This window comes from Heterocephalus glaber, unplaced genomic scaffold, assembly GCF_053883595.1.
Source record: "Heterocephalus glaber isolate CG9 unplaced genomic scaffold, H.glaber_assembly_v1.0 deba00000546, whole genome shotgun sequence".
NCBI lineage: Eukaryota > Metazoa > Chordata > Mammalia > Rodentia > Bathyergidae > Heterocephalus > Heterocephalus glaber.
In genome coordinates this window covers 32779764-32795060 of record NW_028258147.1, presented here as the reverse complement: position 1 = coordinate 32795060, position 15297 = coordinate 32779764, and the positions used below count along the sequence as shown (strand labels likewise).

Sequence of the window (15297 nt, the reverse complement as noted above, 5' to 3'; positions counted from 1 at the left end):
GGAGCAAATCAGCTTTAATGGTGGCAGCTCAGCGGGTGATTCTTGTCGGTCTTGAGAGCCCTGAATAGAAGTTTGTTTTTCTTTATATACCTCTTTTTACACTTACAAAGTTTAATTTTATTGGAGTTTCTCTGGGAATATAGCAAGCAGGATTTACACAAAGCACAGTGCAGTGAGAGGAGAGCAAAGAGATTTGGCAGGACTTTTTCAGTCTGTTATGCTCCTTTGGTGACAGATTACAGAAGCTGTCATGGTTACTCAGGTGCATTCTACGAAGAGTGTAGTTATCCAGTTAACCCATAGTTGCCTAATAACACAGTTTTACCCATAGTTGCCAAATTCCATATGGAGGAGTGGTCGCCTCTCTCAGGTGCAGTGTTCAGAGGTGAACTAAGCTTTTTGTGGCCTGGTTAACCTGGCCAGCTGTGCAGGGACTGTGTTTTAGTTTACCACTGTACACCTTGCTAACCTGATACAAGATGATATTATACTCAGTTATTTTTCACTTTATTCACACAAACATGTACTCTTTAATTTAAAATGTAAATGTGTGTTTTCAGTTGCTTTTAGAGGGAAATTTGTTTTGAGGCAGAGTATTGATTTTACTTGTTGACATGAACATTATCAGATTATTTATATGGAATAAACCATATTGTTACTATTGTTTCACTGCATGGGTAGTTCTACAATCTGTGCTCTTTTTTTTTTTTTTTTGGTACTGGGGATTGAACTCGGGTCCTTGTGCTTGCGAGGCAGGCGCCAGAACCACTGAGCTAAATCCCCGGCCCCAACAATCTGTGCTCTTGTTGGCATCATATTAATTGGTCCTGTATTGCCCAGGTGCCAGTCTGTCACATGGTCATGGAGTGGGTAGTATGTGCTGATCCCTGATTGCTGGGACCACACTGCCTGGGTTGGGATCTCTGCTCCAGTCACATATGTGCTCAGTGGTCTGAGGTGTATACAGTCTAAGGTTACCTCTTATCAAATGACTTTAATCCTAGTACCTGTTTTTTTACATAGTTTTGAATGTATACAGATTGGATATACAGTATTTTCTATATCTTACATTGGTCCTCAAAAATGAAAAGTCAAGTGGAAATTATTTGGGAAAAAAAAGTTGAATTGCATCTAGAAACATATTCCTTCTTTTATTTTCAGAAGGGAATACTATGATGGATACTGAAGAAACTAATTTTGATCGTGGCTATGTAAAAAAGAAATTAGAACATGGGCTAACGCGAATATGGCAGGTTTGGTTTTTTAAAATTATTTTTTCACAGAAGCAATGGAAACTTCCAACTGAAGATGTTTTAGAAATTCAACTTTTAAATTTTCTATATTCATTTTCTTTGAAGATTTAATCAAATGATAGTTTCTCTTTGAAATTAGGCTATTTAATTTCTGTAATTTATTTGGCAGTTGTATTGGACTAAAAGTGACCATAAAAAAAGTCCTCTAGTTTAAAAATCTCCATTGGAAACCTTCATGTATTCCTTATTAAGTTTTTGCTTTTACAGTCTTAGTGAGCATATAATTTTCTAAAGCAATTTTTACTTATTGAGCTGTTCTGTATTTTCTTTTATTTTATTTACTCATATTTTCCTAATTTTCTCTTAGTTGTGGGAAAGGGATAATTAAGTGGGTTACCTGTGGGTGAGAATCTAGGATAGAAATATTTTTTTCTCAAGAACATTGTGCCTTTGGGGGAAGCTTACATGGTTATTGGCTTAGTCTGTCTGTTTTAGTCTATTGGGGCTGCTAAAACAAAAACCTAGATTAATTTAGAAGCAACAGAAATGCATTTCTTAGAGTTCTGGAGGCTGAGAAGTTTAAGATCAAGGCACTGGCAGATTTGGTGTCTGACAAGGTCGTGTTTCCTGGTTCATAGAGGGTGCCTTCTTGCTTTGTCTTCACATGTTGGAAACAGAAAGATGTGTCCGGCAGGCTTCTTTCACGAGGGCATAGGCCACTCGTGAAGGCTCCACTTTCCTGACCCCCTCCCCTCACACAGGCCCTACTTCAGAAGACCGTCCATCACTTAGGGTCTCAGCAGATGAATTTTAGGGTAGACCCAAACATTCAAACCATAGCAATGGTTTTCTTTCAGTTTAGTGGCTCAGTAGTTATAATCAGATAATTTTTTAATTCATTAAAATTTGATATTTCCTAGAACAAAGTATAATTTCTTTGAGGGTAACTTTGTCTTGGACTGGAACCTTGGAAAACTATAGACCCTTTGACCACGTTACGGCCTTTTAAAATGTATTTTTGATTTTCCTAATGAGGCTGAGTTTTAGTTTAGGAAAAATTGTTTCAGAAAACATATCCTGAAAACATAAATTTCCTTAAGAAAGATGTAACACAATTTAGTGCTGTTCTATTTTTTGCTGACTATATTAGGCATGCTTTTAAAATTTATATTTTCATTTTAAAAAATATTTCTATGATAGTTGTAAGAGATTCAACTTTTGTATTTTCTTATATGAGTATATTAAACCATTTTTAAATTTACCATTAATTGTGAATTTGGGTTGCTTTTTTTCTAAGTATTATGTTTAAAGGAACATCAAATCTCATACACATTAAATATATACTCAGGGTCAGATATGAGTTATTTCTCATTTAGCCTCCGGACAGACCCTTGTTGAACTATAGACATAGTTGAAATTATAGCGTCCATGACAGAAGGTCTGATAATTGCAATGTATGTTGAAATATTTGGCCAGTTTCCATTTGGTTTGACAACCTGAGAGCATTCCTGATAGAAGGAAATCTGATAAAGTTTAGTAAACTATTTTCACTTAAGCGGTTGACCAGTTCATGGAAGTCATCATGCTTTGAGTATAAACTACTGTGTTCTAGTTTCAAGCCTGAGTGTCTTCACCTTCACCACTCCTCAGTCCCCTCTGCGTCCCTGACCTATTCTCAACCTGTGCTAGAATAGGACTTTGCATGTTTTAGGGACTCACTGAATGTTTATTAAATTGAAATGAAAACGCTCAGTACAATTGAAAAAGCAAATGCTGTTAAAAAGTTTTTTTTTTTTTAAATTTGGTAACAGGTAAAATCCTGCATCAAATTCATTTTGTGGGAGAACCTGGCCAGCATTTTCTCTACAGCTAGTATTTATTATCCATTAAATGGAATATTGATATATTGCAGGAATATTAATACGTTTGATTAAAGGATGTTGCCACAATCCCTATGATAGGGATGTTATATATAGTATATACCATATGTTCCTTCTTTTCCAACATCAGAAATTCTGAATTCCAAAGCGCTTTTGGCTAAGGATGGGTTCAGATAAACCGGTGAACAAAATAAGAGATGGAATAAAGTCAGAAAATTTACCTGTAATCCGAGAGGATTCCCTCCGCCCCCCGCAGGATATACTCCTGTACCACAGAGGAGTCAGTCTTTATATACATACTAATTTTACATTCTGGTAGCAGACTGCTTACTGGCCTTTAACCTGTAGTGGTATTCTGATGATTCTTGGAATGTAAACTGACTTAAGATCCCTGTATCTGGTTAGGATGTAGAGAGGTGCAAAAGACATCTCTCCCCTCTAACCTCAAAAATAAGGTATACTACAAAATGATTTTATATATAATATACACATATTTTATACATTATGCATACATTCATTCCAGTGAAGAGGCAAAGAAATCTAAGTGAACAAGATTAAGGACGCACTTCTAAAATTTCTCCTGGAACATTTAGAAAATAATCATATAGTTCCTTCATGTTAGGAATCATATTCTATATGTATATTAAATCAAACTTGTTAATTGTCTTATTCTGATCTATATCTTGTTTTTTGTTGTTGTTTTCTTAATCTGTGCAGTTCTGAAGGAGTTTTATCCTTCTAGAATGATTATAGTTTTGTCAAGTTTTTGTTTTATTTCTAACAACTTCTGCTTTTCATGTTAGGAAGCTGTATTGATGCTGAAATGCTAATAACCGCTTTACTTTCTCTGTACATAATTCTCTACATTAATTAAGATAATAGTTTTCTAAAAAAATTCTGAGACATTTTGCTATACATTCTAGTTGACTTGATGTCTTTACTACCACTCATGTCTATTTTGCTTATATCTGCTTGGTAAATGTTTGACCATCTATTTTTTAAAAATGTTTTTGGATTGTGTTTTACTTGTGCCCCTATAATGTAAAAAAATTACATACTGTATTTTAGACTATTTGTCTTGGTTGATTTCTCTGTTATATACTCTTAAGTAGTTTTAATACTTTTAATATAAATAGTATAAGTCTTCTGACATTACTCAAAATTTTTACTCAACCTTTACAAAGCTTTATCTTTTAAAAAAGCAATTATGACCTCTTATTCTTCTAGGTGAATTTTTACATAATTGTTCAGAAAAAAAGTTTTTGTTGTGATTTTTGTTAGAATTTCATTGAACATGACATTAATTTGAAAAAATTACCGTTGTTATATTATTTAGTCACCCATCCCATCCCATTATTTCAGTACACTGAAATTTCTTTTTAGGTTTGTTTTTGTATATCATTAGAGTTGCTATTGTTTTCTTAAATGTATGGTATTTTTAAAGATTATTCTTACTGTGTTTAAATCTTTGATTTAAGTGAAATGTCTTCATTATAAGTGCGTGGCAGTTTCATGACAGTTACCAGTTTTTATATATTGTCTTGTACTTAGTTACTTCATATAGTTATTTAGTTTTGAATTGATTATTTTGGGGTATCTGACCAATCAAAGTCATGCATAAAGATATTTTTTGTCTCATACCCATTATGAGGATATAATTCTTTGTGTGTGTGTGTGTGTGTGTCTTTTTAAAATTTTATGGAACTGTGTTCAATTATAGCAATGATTCCAGGTGTTTCTATTTTGTATCTAATATTCATAGAATTGTCTCTGTTATGTTGCCATAAGGATTTTGACTATTGGCTGAAATAGATATTGTTCATCAAGTTAAAAATGTGTTCTATAACATAGAATAAATGGTACTGAGAACTTATTTTCTATCTTTTGAGTATTTGAAATCTTTTTTTTGTCTCATAGGATGTTCAGCTAAAAGTAAAAACCTACTTGCTTGGAACGGATTTGTCTATATTCAAATATGATGATTTCATCTTTGTTTTGGATATAATCAGCAGGTAGTGTTTGAATCTTGTCTTATTCTTTAGTTTGATTCATTCAACCATGATAATCAAAGAAATCACAAATTAATGAGTTATTATGTAGAATTCCTTCATGGGAATGAAGATAATTATACATCCATAACTAATTGCTGCTGGGTTTGTATGTGCATGTGTTTAAATATTTCTGCCCTTTGGATGTTTATAAAACATTGTGAATTTTTGAACTTTAGAACTTTTCAAATATCTAAATTTTACTTTTGTTGTCTTTGAAGAAAAAGAGCCTAGGCTTTTTTTCTCTGTAAGGATGTTGCTGAAATTTACATAAGTCTTTCTATCCAACTAGGTTAATGCAAGTTGGAGAAGAATTTTGTGGTAGCAAGTCTGAAGTTTTACAAGAATCTATTAGAAAACAAAGTGTCAATTATTTCAAGAACTACCATAGGTGAGAATTCTGGTACAATGTGAATAAATTTATTTAAGTAAAGAGAACATTTTTGTATAATGCTTACTCTAATAGCATTAATTGATTTAAAACAATTATTATTATTATTATTTTTTTGGTACTGGGGATTGAACTTGGGACCTTACACTTGCGAGGCAGGCAGCAGAACCACTGAGCTAAATCCCCAGCCCTAAAACAATTATTTTTGAACAATTACATTCTTGTAGTTCTTTTTAGGATAATTAAGGTTGTTTTATCAGAAATATGATAAAATATCCTCATTACTTATTAATTAAATCTTAATATATTCTTTCTTGAGGGGCTGATACATTGAACTAAATATTGAATTGATTTCTATATGGGTAAAAGATAATCCAAGTTCACTGAAAGAATTTGGCCTCTATTCCATGCACCCTGTATGTGATGTGAGTAGTAAGGAAGCTAAATCAGGAGAGGCAGTACTTGGTGATGACCATCTGCCTTTTAGGAGTAAGGAGGTTTTAGAAAAAGGGATGTGAGACAGGTCTTAAGAGTCACCTCCCCGAACCCGGAAGGAAGCTCCCTGCCGCCATCCCAAACTCCTAGGGCCGAGAAGGTGAGCTGGTCCCAGCACCTGGAAGGAAGCTCCCCCGCCTCCATCCCAGGCTCCTAGGGCAGAGAAGGTGAGCCAGTCTTAGCACCTGGAAGGAAGCTCCCTGCCACTATCCCAGGCTCCTAGGGCAGAGAAGGTGAGCTGGTCTTAGCACCCGGAAGGAAGCTCCCCTGCCATCATCCCAAGCTCCTAGGGCAGAGAACGTGAGCCCGTCCCAGCACCCGGAAGGAAGCTCACCTGCCACCATCCCAAGCTCCTAGGGCCGAGAAGGTGAGGCGGTCCCAGCACCCGGAAGGAAGCTCCCCCACTGCCATCCCCAGCTCCTAGGGCAGAGAAGCTCAGCTGGTCCCAGCACCCAGAAGGAAGCTCCTCCACCACCATCCCAGGCTCCTAGGGCAGAGAAGATGAGCCACCCGGGTACCAGAAGCACTGCTCACCCCCCCCACCCCTCCCCCACCCCCCGTGGAAATGAGAATGAGAAGACACGTAAACAAGCCTCAAAAACAGACTTCTGGATCACCTACAGCAACCCCAAAGGGAAATGAGATCTGACATTCTGATACTCAACCACCTGGACTCTCTGAACTGGCAACAAAAGAGGATCTGGGAAAAATGAAATCAGAAATAATTACTCAGATAACAGCAAAGATTTTGTTCATGGTGCAAGACATGATTTATAAATCTAGAGAGGACACAGAAAAAAGTAGAGGATCTGAGGAACATGGTGAAATCCCAACATAGGAAACAAATGGAATCCATAAAACAGATGCAAACAGATTTCCAAGAGATTAAAAACTCCATGGAAAGTCTGCACAGCAGAATGAACCAATGTGAGGATAGAATTTTAGGTACAGAAAAAAAGATTGTAATTAGTGACCAGGAAAAGAAAAATTGCTTTAAAATTGTAAAGGAACACGAGAAATCAATCCAGCAGCTGCTAGACGATGCAAAGAAGAATAACATAAGACTGATTGGAGTCAATAAAGAAAGAGGAGAGAGTGCAGATGACATAAAAAAACTGTTCTCAGAAGTGATGGCAGAAAACTTCCCAAGGAGGGGAAAAGAATTTGACATACAGATAAGTGAGGCATATAGGACTCCAAATAGTCTTGATAAAAAAAAAATCTACAGATAGGCATATAATAGCTAGGATTCCAGAAATCCAACAGAAGAACAAAATTCTACAAGCAGTGAGAGAAAAGAAACAAATCACATACAAAGGAAAGCCCATCAGAATCACAGCAGACTGACTTCTCAATGCAAACCCTCAAGGCAAGAAGAGCTTGGAGTGATGTACTTCAAGCCCTAAAAGAAAACAGCCTCCAACCCAGATTGATGTACCCTGTAAAACTATCTTTCAAAATTGATGGAGAAATAAGATACTTTCACGTTAAAGAGCACCTCAGGAACTTCATGAATATCAAACCGGCACTCCAAAAAATTTTAGACAATATCCTAGGAAAACACAATGAGGATCACAACCCCAGGAAACCCAGCAGAATGAATCCACTGGGCGTGACAAATTAAATGCAAAGGGGGAGAATGCAACAAAAAGAAAAAGTCATGAAAAGGCTTTTAAAACTTTTAAAATCATCTCCCTAATGAGTGTACAATTCAGTCTTGTTATTGTACTGATTAGTATTTTTCTGATTCTAGAGTTGCACACCTTTCCTTGTGCTGTACTGGCTATCATCTTCTTATGTCTACTTTTTAATTGGGTTGTCTATTAATGAGCTCTAAGAATTCTTTATATATTCTGCTCATAGGTTATATGCATTGGAAATATGGTCTGTTTAAGGACTACTTTTCATTTTAATGATGTCATTTAAAGTTCTAAATTTTCATGGAATCTCATTTATCAATTTTTTTTCTTTTATACATCATGTCTTTTGTATTCTAGGTAGTTCTTGCCTACCCTGAATTCATAAACTTTTTCCCTTATAATTTCTTCTTAAAGTTTTATAGTTTTAATCTTTCATATTTAGGTTCATAGATCCCTTCAAGTTATTTTCATGTATGGAAATGAAGGGTTAAGGTTAATTTTTTATATACGGATACCAGGTGTTCTAGTGCTGTTTGCTGAAAACACTATCTCTTCCTTGCCTCTTGAATTGAGCTTATATTCTATAAAATGCTAATGTTAGATAATCTTTCAAAACTCAGTGGACCATATATGTGTGGTTCTATTTCTAGATTCTCTCTTTTATTCCAATGATCTATATGTTTTTCCTCACACCAACACTGCCTTGATTACTGTAGCTCTAGAGGAAGTCTTAAAAGTAGGTAGTAAACGTCTTCCAACACTGTTTTTGTTTTTGTTTTTAACTTTTCTAGGTCCTTTGTACTCCTACATAACTTTTAAATTTCAATATCCAATTCTTCATTTATAGCAAGTATACACAGACCTGAATTTTTATATATACCTTGTGTTTTCTAATCCTGCTAAATTCAAATACAAGTTCTAGGGGCTCCTAGAGATTTCTTAGTATTTTCTCTGTAGGTGATCATTTCATCTACATATAAAGATTTTGCTTCTACCTTGCCAATCCTATCCTAATTGTGTCATTTTATTGCCAGACTATTTTGGTGGGGCCTAGGTTTCAAAGTTTAATGGACAGATAAAGAGTAAGCATATCTGCCCTTGTTCCCCACCTTAAGGAGAAGACATTGTATCTTCTCCATTCATATAAGGCATTCTCACTGGAAGTATGGAGTACATGCCTTTAATCTGTTGAGAAGGTTCTGTTCTACTTCTAGTCTCCTGATAGCTTTTACCATGAACAGCTGTAGAATTTAGTCCAATACTTTTTCTCCAACTAGTGACAGGATCATATGGCTTTTGCCTTTCCTCTGTTAAAATGATGACTTTTGGGGGGTGGATCTTCCAATGCTGAACCAACACTGCCATCCCTATAGCAAAACCACTTTCTACATCCTGCCAGATCTGACTTCTAATAGTTTGTTTTGTTAAACAAATTTCTATCTATGTTCATGCTTTTTTCTTCTATTATCTTTATCCAGTTTTAGGATTAGCACAATGTTGAGTTCCTAAAATGAGGGGAGAAGTGTTCCTTCTTTTTTCTGCTTTAAATGTTTGATATAATTTATCAGTTAAAATGTATATGAGTCTGCTGTTGTCATATAGGTAGGTTTGCAAGGTAGGAATATACTTTCTTTAATAGGTTCTAGTCAAATTTTGTATTTCCTGCAGAGTTAGTTTCATTAATTTGTCTTCCAAGGTACTTCTTAGAAGTTGTCAAATTTATTTCCAAAAAGATATTTGTAATATGCTTTGCATATCCTTTTAAATTCTATAAAATCTGTGGTAATGTTTCCTAGATCTTGATATTATAATTTTAAAAATGTATAGTTGTTGTTGTGTAACAGGAAGAAAAGGTCTAAAGTTGCAGGGGAAGTGAGAGGGGTAGGGGAAAGGAAAGAAGGGAAAAGAAAAAATATGAGAAAAGGAAGAAAATGGAAACAAGGTCTTTGCAAATAAGGAAGGGTGGAGGTGGTGAAGGGAGGGCAAGGGAAGGGGAAAAAAAATAAGAACCAAGATACTCATGTAAAGGTACAAGATCCCAGTGATGAATGTAACTATTTTGTACCTAAAATGTACCAATAAACTTAATGGGAAAAAAAAGAAAAAGAAAAAAGGATGTGATACTCAGAATGTAGCTCCAAAGCCAAGACTGTAGTGCATTGCTTTGGGTAATTAGGAATCGTTTTGGGGATGGACAAAGATGAGAAAGAATGTTCATATAGCAACAGTGCATTGTGTGCTTAAAACAGTGTTGAGAGAAAAGAGAATTAATATTTATTAGACCTTTCTTGATGTAAACTAGACCTATTTCCCTTAAACTGATCTATATCCCTTATATGCATTTTTTTCATTTGAATTAAGTTTTATCTTCCTTTTTATTCGGAACTTTCACCATTTGGATTATTCTGTTATTTGGTGCCAGAAAGTGTGCCGATTTGAAATTTTATTTTCTTCCTTGTACACAGTGATTACATTCATTGTAGGGTACTGGTGCATGTACATAGCATAATTTAATTCTTTTTATGTCCCCTTAAGTACAGCTTTTCTATACTGTTTGTAAACTGTTAAGTAAATTATTTTGAAAGACTATTTAACTTCCATCTGTACCAAAGCAGTCTTTCAGTTTAATAATCGAATTAAGAGAATGTTAAAAAATAATTTTAGATGTAGTTGAATAAACTTTGAGAAAACAGTGGTAAGGGAACAACATGAAACCCTATCACTTAATACTTCCTGTTCTGCTACAACAAAAAGCTGGTCTATAACACTGCAGTATATACGGGTGGCTTGGGGGGCTTTTAAGCACAGATTGAAAAAAAAAAAAGGAACCACAAAAGAGCCATGAGCCTCAATTCTGGTGCCAGTACGAAGGCAGCCAGATACCTATTTCCCCAAAGATTGCTTTGCCCCCAGCAAGACAACTGGGAGGCATTTTGTCGCTTCTACTGCCTGGGAGGTATGGGTAAAGTAAAAATAGTGATTCCTGGAGGGGCCTCATTGTCAAAAACTGTCTTCTGCGGCAGTGGGCATTTTATTTTATACATTGACCATAATAGATTCCTTTCAGGAGTTCACCTTGGTAGAATACAGAAATGAATTATTTTAATATTTACAAAAATACTCAACATTTTAAAAGACTTCTGTTAGAAATGTTCGTGAAACTTGTTTCTCACTGATCAGGTTGTAGTGTATTGATAGAAACTAGGCTGGGAGACAGTAGACTCAGATTCTTGTACCACTTTTTGCTGCTTACCGTCTCATTAATACTGGGCAAACTATTGAACCTCTCTGGACTTTGGTCCTATCTGTTGTAAGCTGAGGTAGCTGGACTAGAAAAGCTCTATGTAAGGGTTACCTGCATGACTTACCTTTTTTCTTGCTGCATTATTATTATAAGAATAGAACAAGATGAAAAGCAGAGTTAATTATTTATTAGATTCTCTTTCCTCAGTGTGTAAGAAGAAGCTTGTGCCCATTTTCTAATGTCCTCTTCAGTGTCTTTCTTCAGAGTACTATCGTTTTTACTCTAGCAATCTTTAACCTAATTAGTTAGATTGATTCCTAGGCATTTAAGTTTTTTTGATGCTATTGTAAATGGGATTGTTTTCCTGATTTTTTTCTTGGTGGGCTCATTATTGGTGTACAAGATTGATTTTTGTATGTTGATTTTGTTGTATGATGCTACATTGTTCAGTTTGTTTATTGGTTCTAAATCTTCTGGTGGAGATTTTGGGTCTTCTATGTAAAATATAATATGCACATAAAGGTTGTTTGACTTCTTTCTTTTCTATTCATGTTCTTTCTCTTGCCTGATTGATTGCTCTGGCTGAAGTTTTGAGTGCTATATTGAACAGGAGAGAATGGACACCCCAGCCTTGTTGCTGACTTTAGAGGAAATGCTTTCAGTTTTTTTCCATTTAGTGTGATGTTTGCTGTGGCAACAATGAATGGCATTTATCAGCTTGAGGTCATTCTGTACCTATTTTCATCAGGCTTTCTCTTATGAATGAGTATTTAACTTTGTCAAAGGTTTTTTTCTGCATCTCTTGAGTTGATCATGTGTTTTTTTAAATCCTTTTTATTTATATGGTATATTTCATTTGTTGATTTAGTATGTTGAACCATCATTGCATTCTTGAGTTTGACTTGACGATGTTGTGTGATCTTTGTAATGATTTGTTGTATTCTGCTTACATGTATCTTGTTGAGGATTTATCTTAGTTATTTTTCTAGTTGCTGAGACAAAATACCCAAAACTTACAATTTAAGAAGGAAAGGTTTATTTTGGCTCACAGTTTGTAGAGGTTTCCATCCATAATTGGCTGGCTCCAAGGCAGAGTGGCGTGGCAGAAGGGCATCATAGAGGAAAAATAGTCCAAGGTTGGGTAGATAGGAAGCAGCAAGCAAAAGCACCAAGCCTCCCTTTCCCTTTTATCCATCTAGGCCACAAGCCTCATGGGCGGTCCTTCCCACTATCCACATGCAGAATTATGCTAAACCAATCAATGGACTAGTTTGTTTATCACACACCCTAGATCCAGCCACTTCCGAAAACCCTCGCCTATGAGCTCAGGAGTCTTTGGGAGGACAGCTAGGCACAAGCGATAATGATAATTAAAGATATTGGCCTGTAGTTTTCTTTTTTTGTTGAATCCTTGTCTGGTTTTGATATGAGTGTTACAAGTTTGACAGTGTTCCATCCCTTTTAATTTCATGGCAGAGTTTGAGAAATTTTGTTAGTAACTCTTTTCTGAAGTTCTGGTAAACTCCAGCAGTAAATCCATCAGTTCCTAGGTTTTCTTAGTTGGTAGAGTTTTTACTGCTGCCTCAATTACTGCCTGTTATTGGTCTATTCAGGATTTTTAAGTCTTCTTAGTTCAATTTTGGTAAGTCTTATGTGCCTAGGAATGTATACATTTCTTCTAAATTCACCAATTTATTTGAATATAAGTTTTCAAAATAGTTTCGTATAATCCTGTGGATCTTAGCATTGTCTGTTATGGTTTTGCCTTTTTCATTTCTAATTGCATCGATAGGGGTCTTTTTCTTTCCTTCTTTTGGTAAATTTGACTAAGCATTTTTTATCTTTTTTATCCTTTCAGAGCACTAACTCTTTGATTCATTGATATTTTGTATTTTTTCTTTAGCCTCAATTTCATTGATTTCTGCTCCAATCTTTACAATTTGTTTCCTTGTATAAATTTGGGGTTTGGATTATTGCTTTTCTAGGACCTTTCGGTACATAATTAGGTTGTTGATTTGGTAATGCTCTAGTTTTGTAATGTACATACAGCTATAAATGTCTTCCTTAGAGAATGCTTTCATTGTGTCCCACGAGTTTTGCTGTTGGTACTGCCATTGCTGTTTGCTTCTAGGAATTTTTAAGTTTATCCCATGATTTCTTCTATGATCCATTGACTATTCAGGAATATATTTTTTGTTTTTGTTTTTGTTTTTGGTACCAGGGATCGAACTCCGGTCCTTGCGCTTGCGTAGCAGGGGCCGAAACCACTGAGCTAAATCCCCGGCCCAAGGAATATATTATTTAATTTGTATGTGTTTGCATAGTTTTGTGGTTCCTTTTGCTATTGATTTCTAGTTTTATTCCATTGTGAACTGAAAGGATGCAGATTATTTGAATTCTTTTGCACTTATTGAGACACGTTTTATGGCCCAACATAAGGTCTATTTTGGGGAAGGTTCTATGGGCTAATGTCAGGAATGTGTATTTTGCTGTTGTTGCTTGAAACACTCTGTAGATATGTCCTAGGTTCATTTATTCACTGATATGGTACAACTGTGGTATTTCTTTGTTGAGATTTTGCCTGATTGACCTATTTGTGAGAGTGGGACTCTACAGTCCCCCACCGTGGTTGTATTGGCTTCTGTCTATTCTTTTTTGTATTGTGAAATTAGGGTTGCCAACATTCAGTGCATATATACTTAACAGTTGTAAATCCCTTTTGAATTATTTCCTTTATCAATATGTGGTGATCTTTTTGTCTCTTCTGATCAGTTTTTGCTTGGTTTACTTAGTCTGAAATTAGGATAGCTACTCCTGCTTGCTTTTGGGCTCCAGTTGCATGGAGTATGATTTTTCATCCTTTTACTTTCAGTCTATGTGTTTCTCTGTGGGTGAGGTATGTCTCTTATAAGCAACATGTAATTCGGTTTTGTTTTTTATCTAATCAGCCAGTCTGTGTCTTGATTGGGGAGTTAAGATCATTTACATTGAGCATTATTTTTGAAAGGTATTTATTCCTGTCATTGTATTATTTTTTCAGTGCTAACTTCTTTCCATTTTTCTTTTTACTACTCCCTCAGATGTATTCTTTCTTTTGGGATCTTTGATGATATTGCCCTTGGAGTCTTTGTTTAGAATCCTCAAATATTTTTTAGATTACTGATTTGGTAATTATGAATTTCTTTAAATTTTCTTTGTTGTAGAGGGTTTTTTATTTCTCTATCAATTTTGAAGGATAGTTTTTCAGGATACAGTAATCTGGATTGGCAGTTTTCTTTTAGAGTTTGAGCAACTTCACAATAGGCTCTCCTAACCTTTAAGGTTTGTGTTGAGAAATCTGCAGTAGTAAACTTCCCTTTATAAGTGACTTAACTTTTTTCTCTAATGGCTTTTAGTACTCTCTCTCTTTTCTGAATTTTTGGGATTTTTTTACTATAATGTGTTGTGGAGAGGTTCTTTTCTGGGTTGTGTCTAAATGCCTCATTTACATGGGTATCCATTTCAGTCCCTAGATTTGCAATGTTTTCTGCAGTTTCAGTGAATATGTTTTTTGTACCGTTAGTTTCCTTCTCTAGCCATACTTTAACTCCTATAATTCTTATGTTAGTTCTTTTATAGTCATCTAGCAGCTTTTGAATCAACCACTTGTGATTTCTTTTTGTCGCTAAGAGTATCACTGTGTAAGTGATACACTATATCATTCTTGTCTTGAAGTCCCGATATTCTCTCCTCTGACTGGTCATATCTGTTGGCATGACTTTTAATTGTGTTTTTCATTCCTGCTTGATTCTTTTTTATAATTTCTAATTCTTTTCTGAAGTGGTTATTCATATCCATCATTGTCTTCTTTAATTCATTCAGCTCCTTATGTCTTTTTAAGCTCATTGAACATCATATTAAACCCTTATTTACTGATGTACATCTCTTTAAATTCATTGACTGTCTTATGCATTTGCTTGTTTCTTCTTTAATCTCTTCAAACATTTTAACCATTTAGTTTTTGAGTCTTGTGCCGCCTCCACTTCAGTGCCTGTGAGATTAGATTTCACAGTCTGTGACTTCTGTCATGCTTAGGGGTCAGTGGAAGTGAAACCCTGTACATGGAATTCAGTGGCCCTTGGATGGCGATGGGAGGAAGCCCACAGAAGTGCAGAGCTAGGGCATGTTCAGGGGGCAGTGGGAAGGTGCCCACTCTGGCATTACTTCTGTGTCTTCTTCATCCTGGATCCCACTCGTCACAGCCACTGCAAGCCCCCGCAGTTCTGTCTCATGGATCCTCAGAGCTTGGGTCTGGATCCCTGCCCAGGCCATACCCTTTGCTTCTGTTGGTTCCTAGGGCTTACCAG

The 15297-nt window shown here is 35.6% G+C and overlaps 1 protein-coding gene across 1 annotated transcript in view; it reads left to right on the top strand.

Moving 5' to 3' along the window:
• Vps50 (VPS50 subunit of EARP/GARPII complex) overlaps nucleotides 1-15297 on the top strand; it is a 128483-nt gene that overhangs the window by 61680 nt on the left and 51506 nt on the right. Inside the window, exons 14-16 of the mRNA XM_004862683.3 lie at nucleotides 1162-1253; nucleotides 5051-5145; nucleotides 5474-5572. Coding sequence (XP_004862740.2) covers nucleotides 1162-1253; nucleotides 5051-5145; nucleotides 5474-5572 — 286 coding nt within the window. The remainder of the gene's footprint in view (nucleotides 1-1161; nucleotides 1254-5050; nucleotides 5146-5473; nucleotides 5573-15297) is intronic.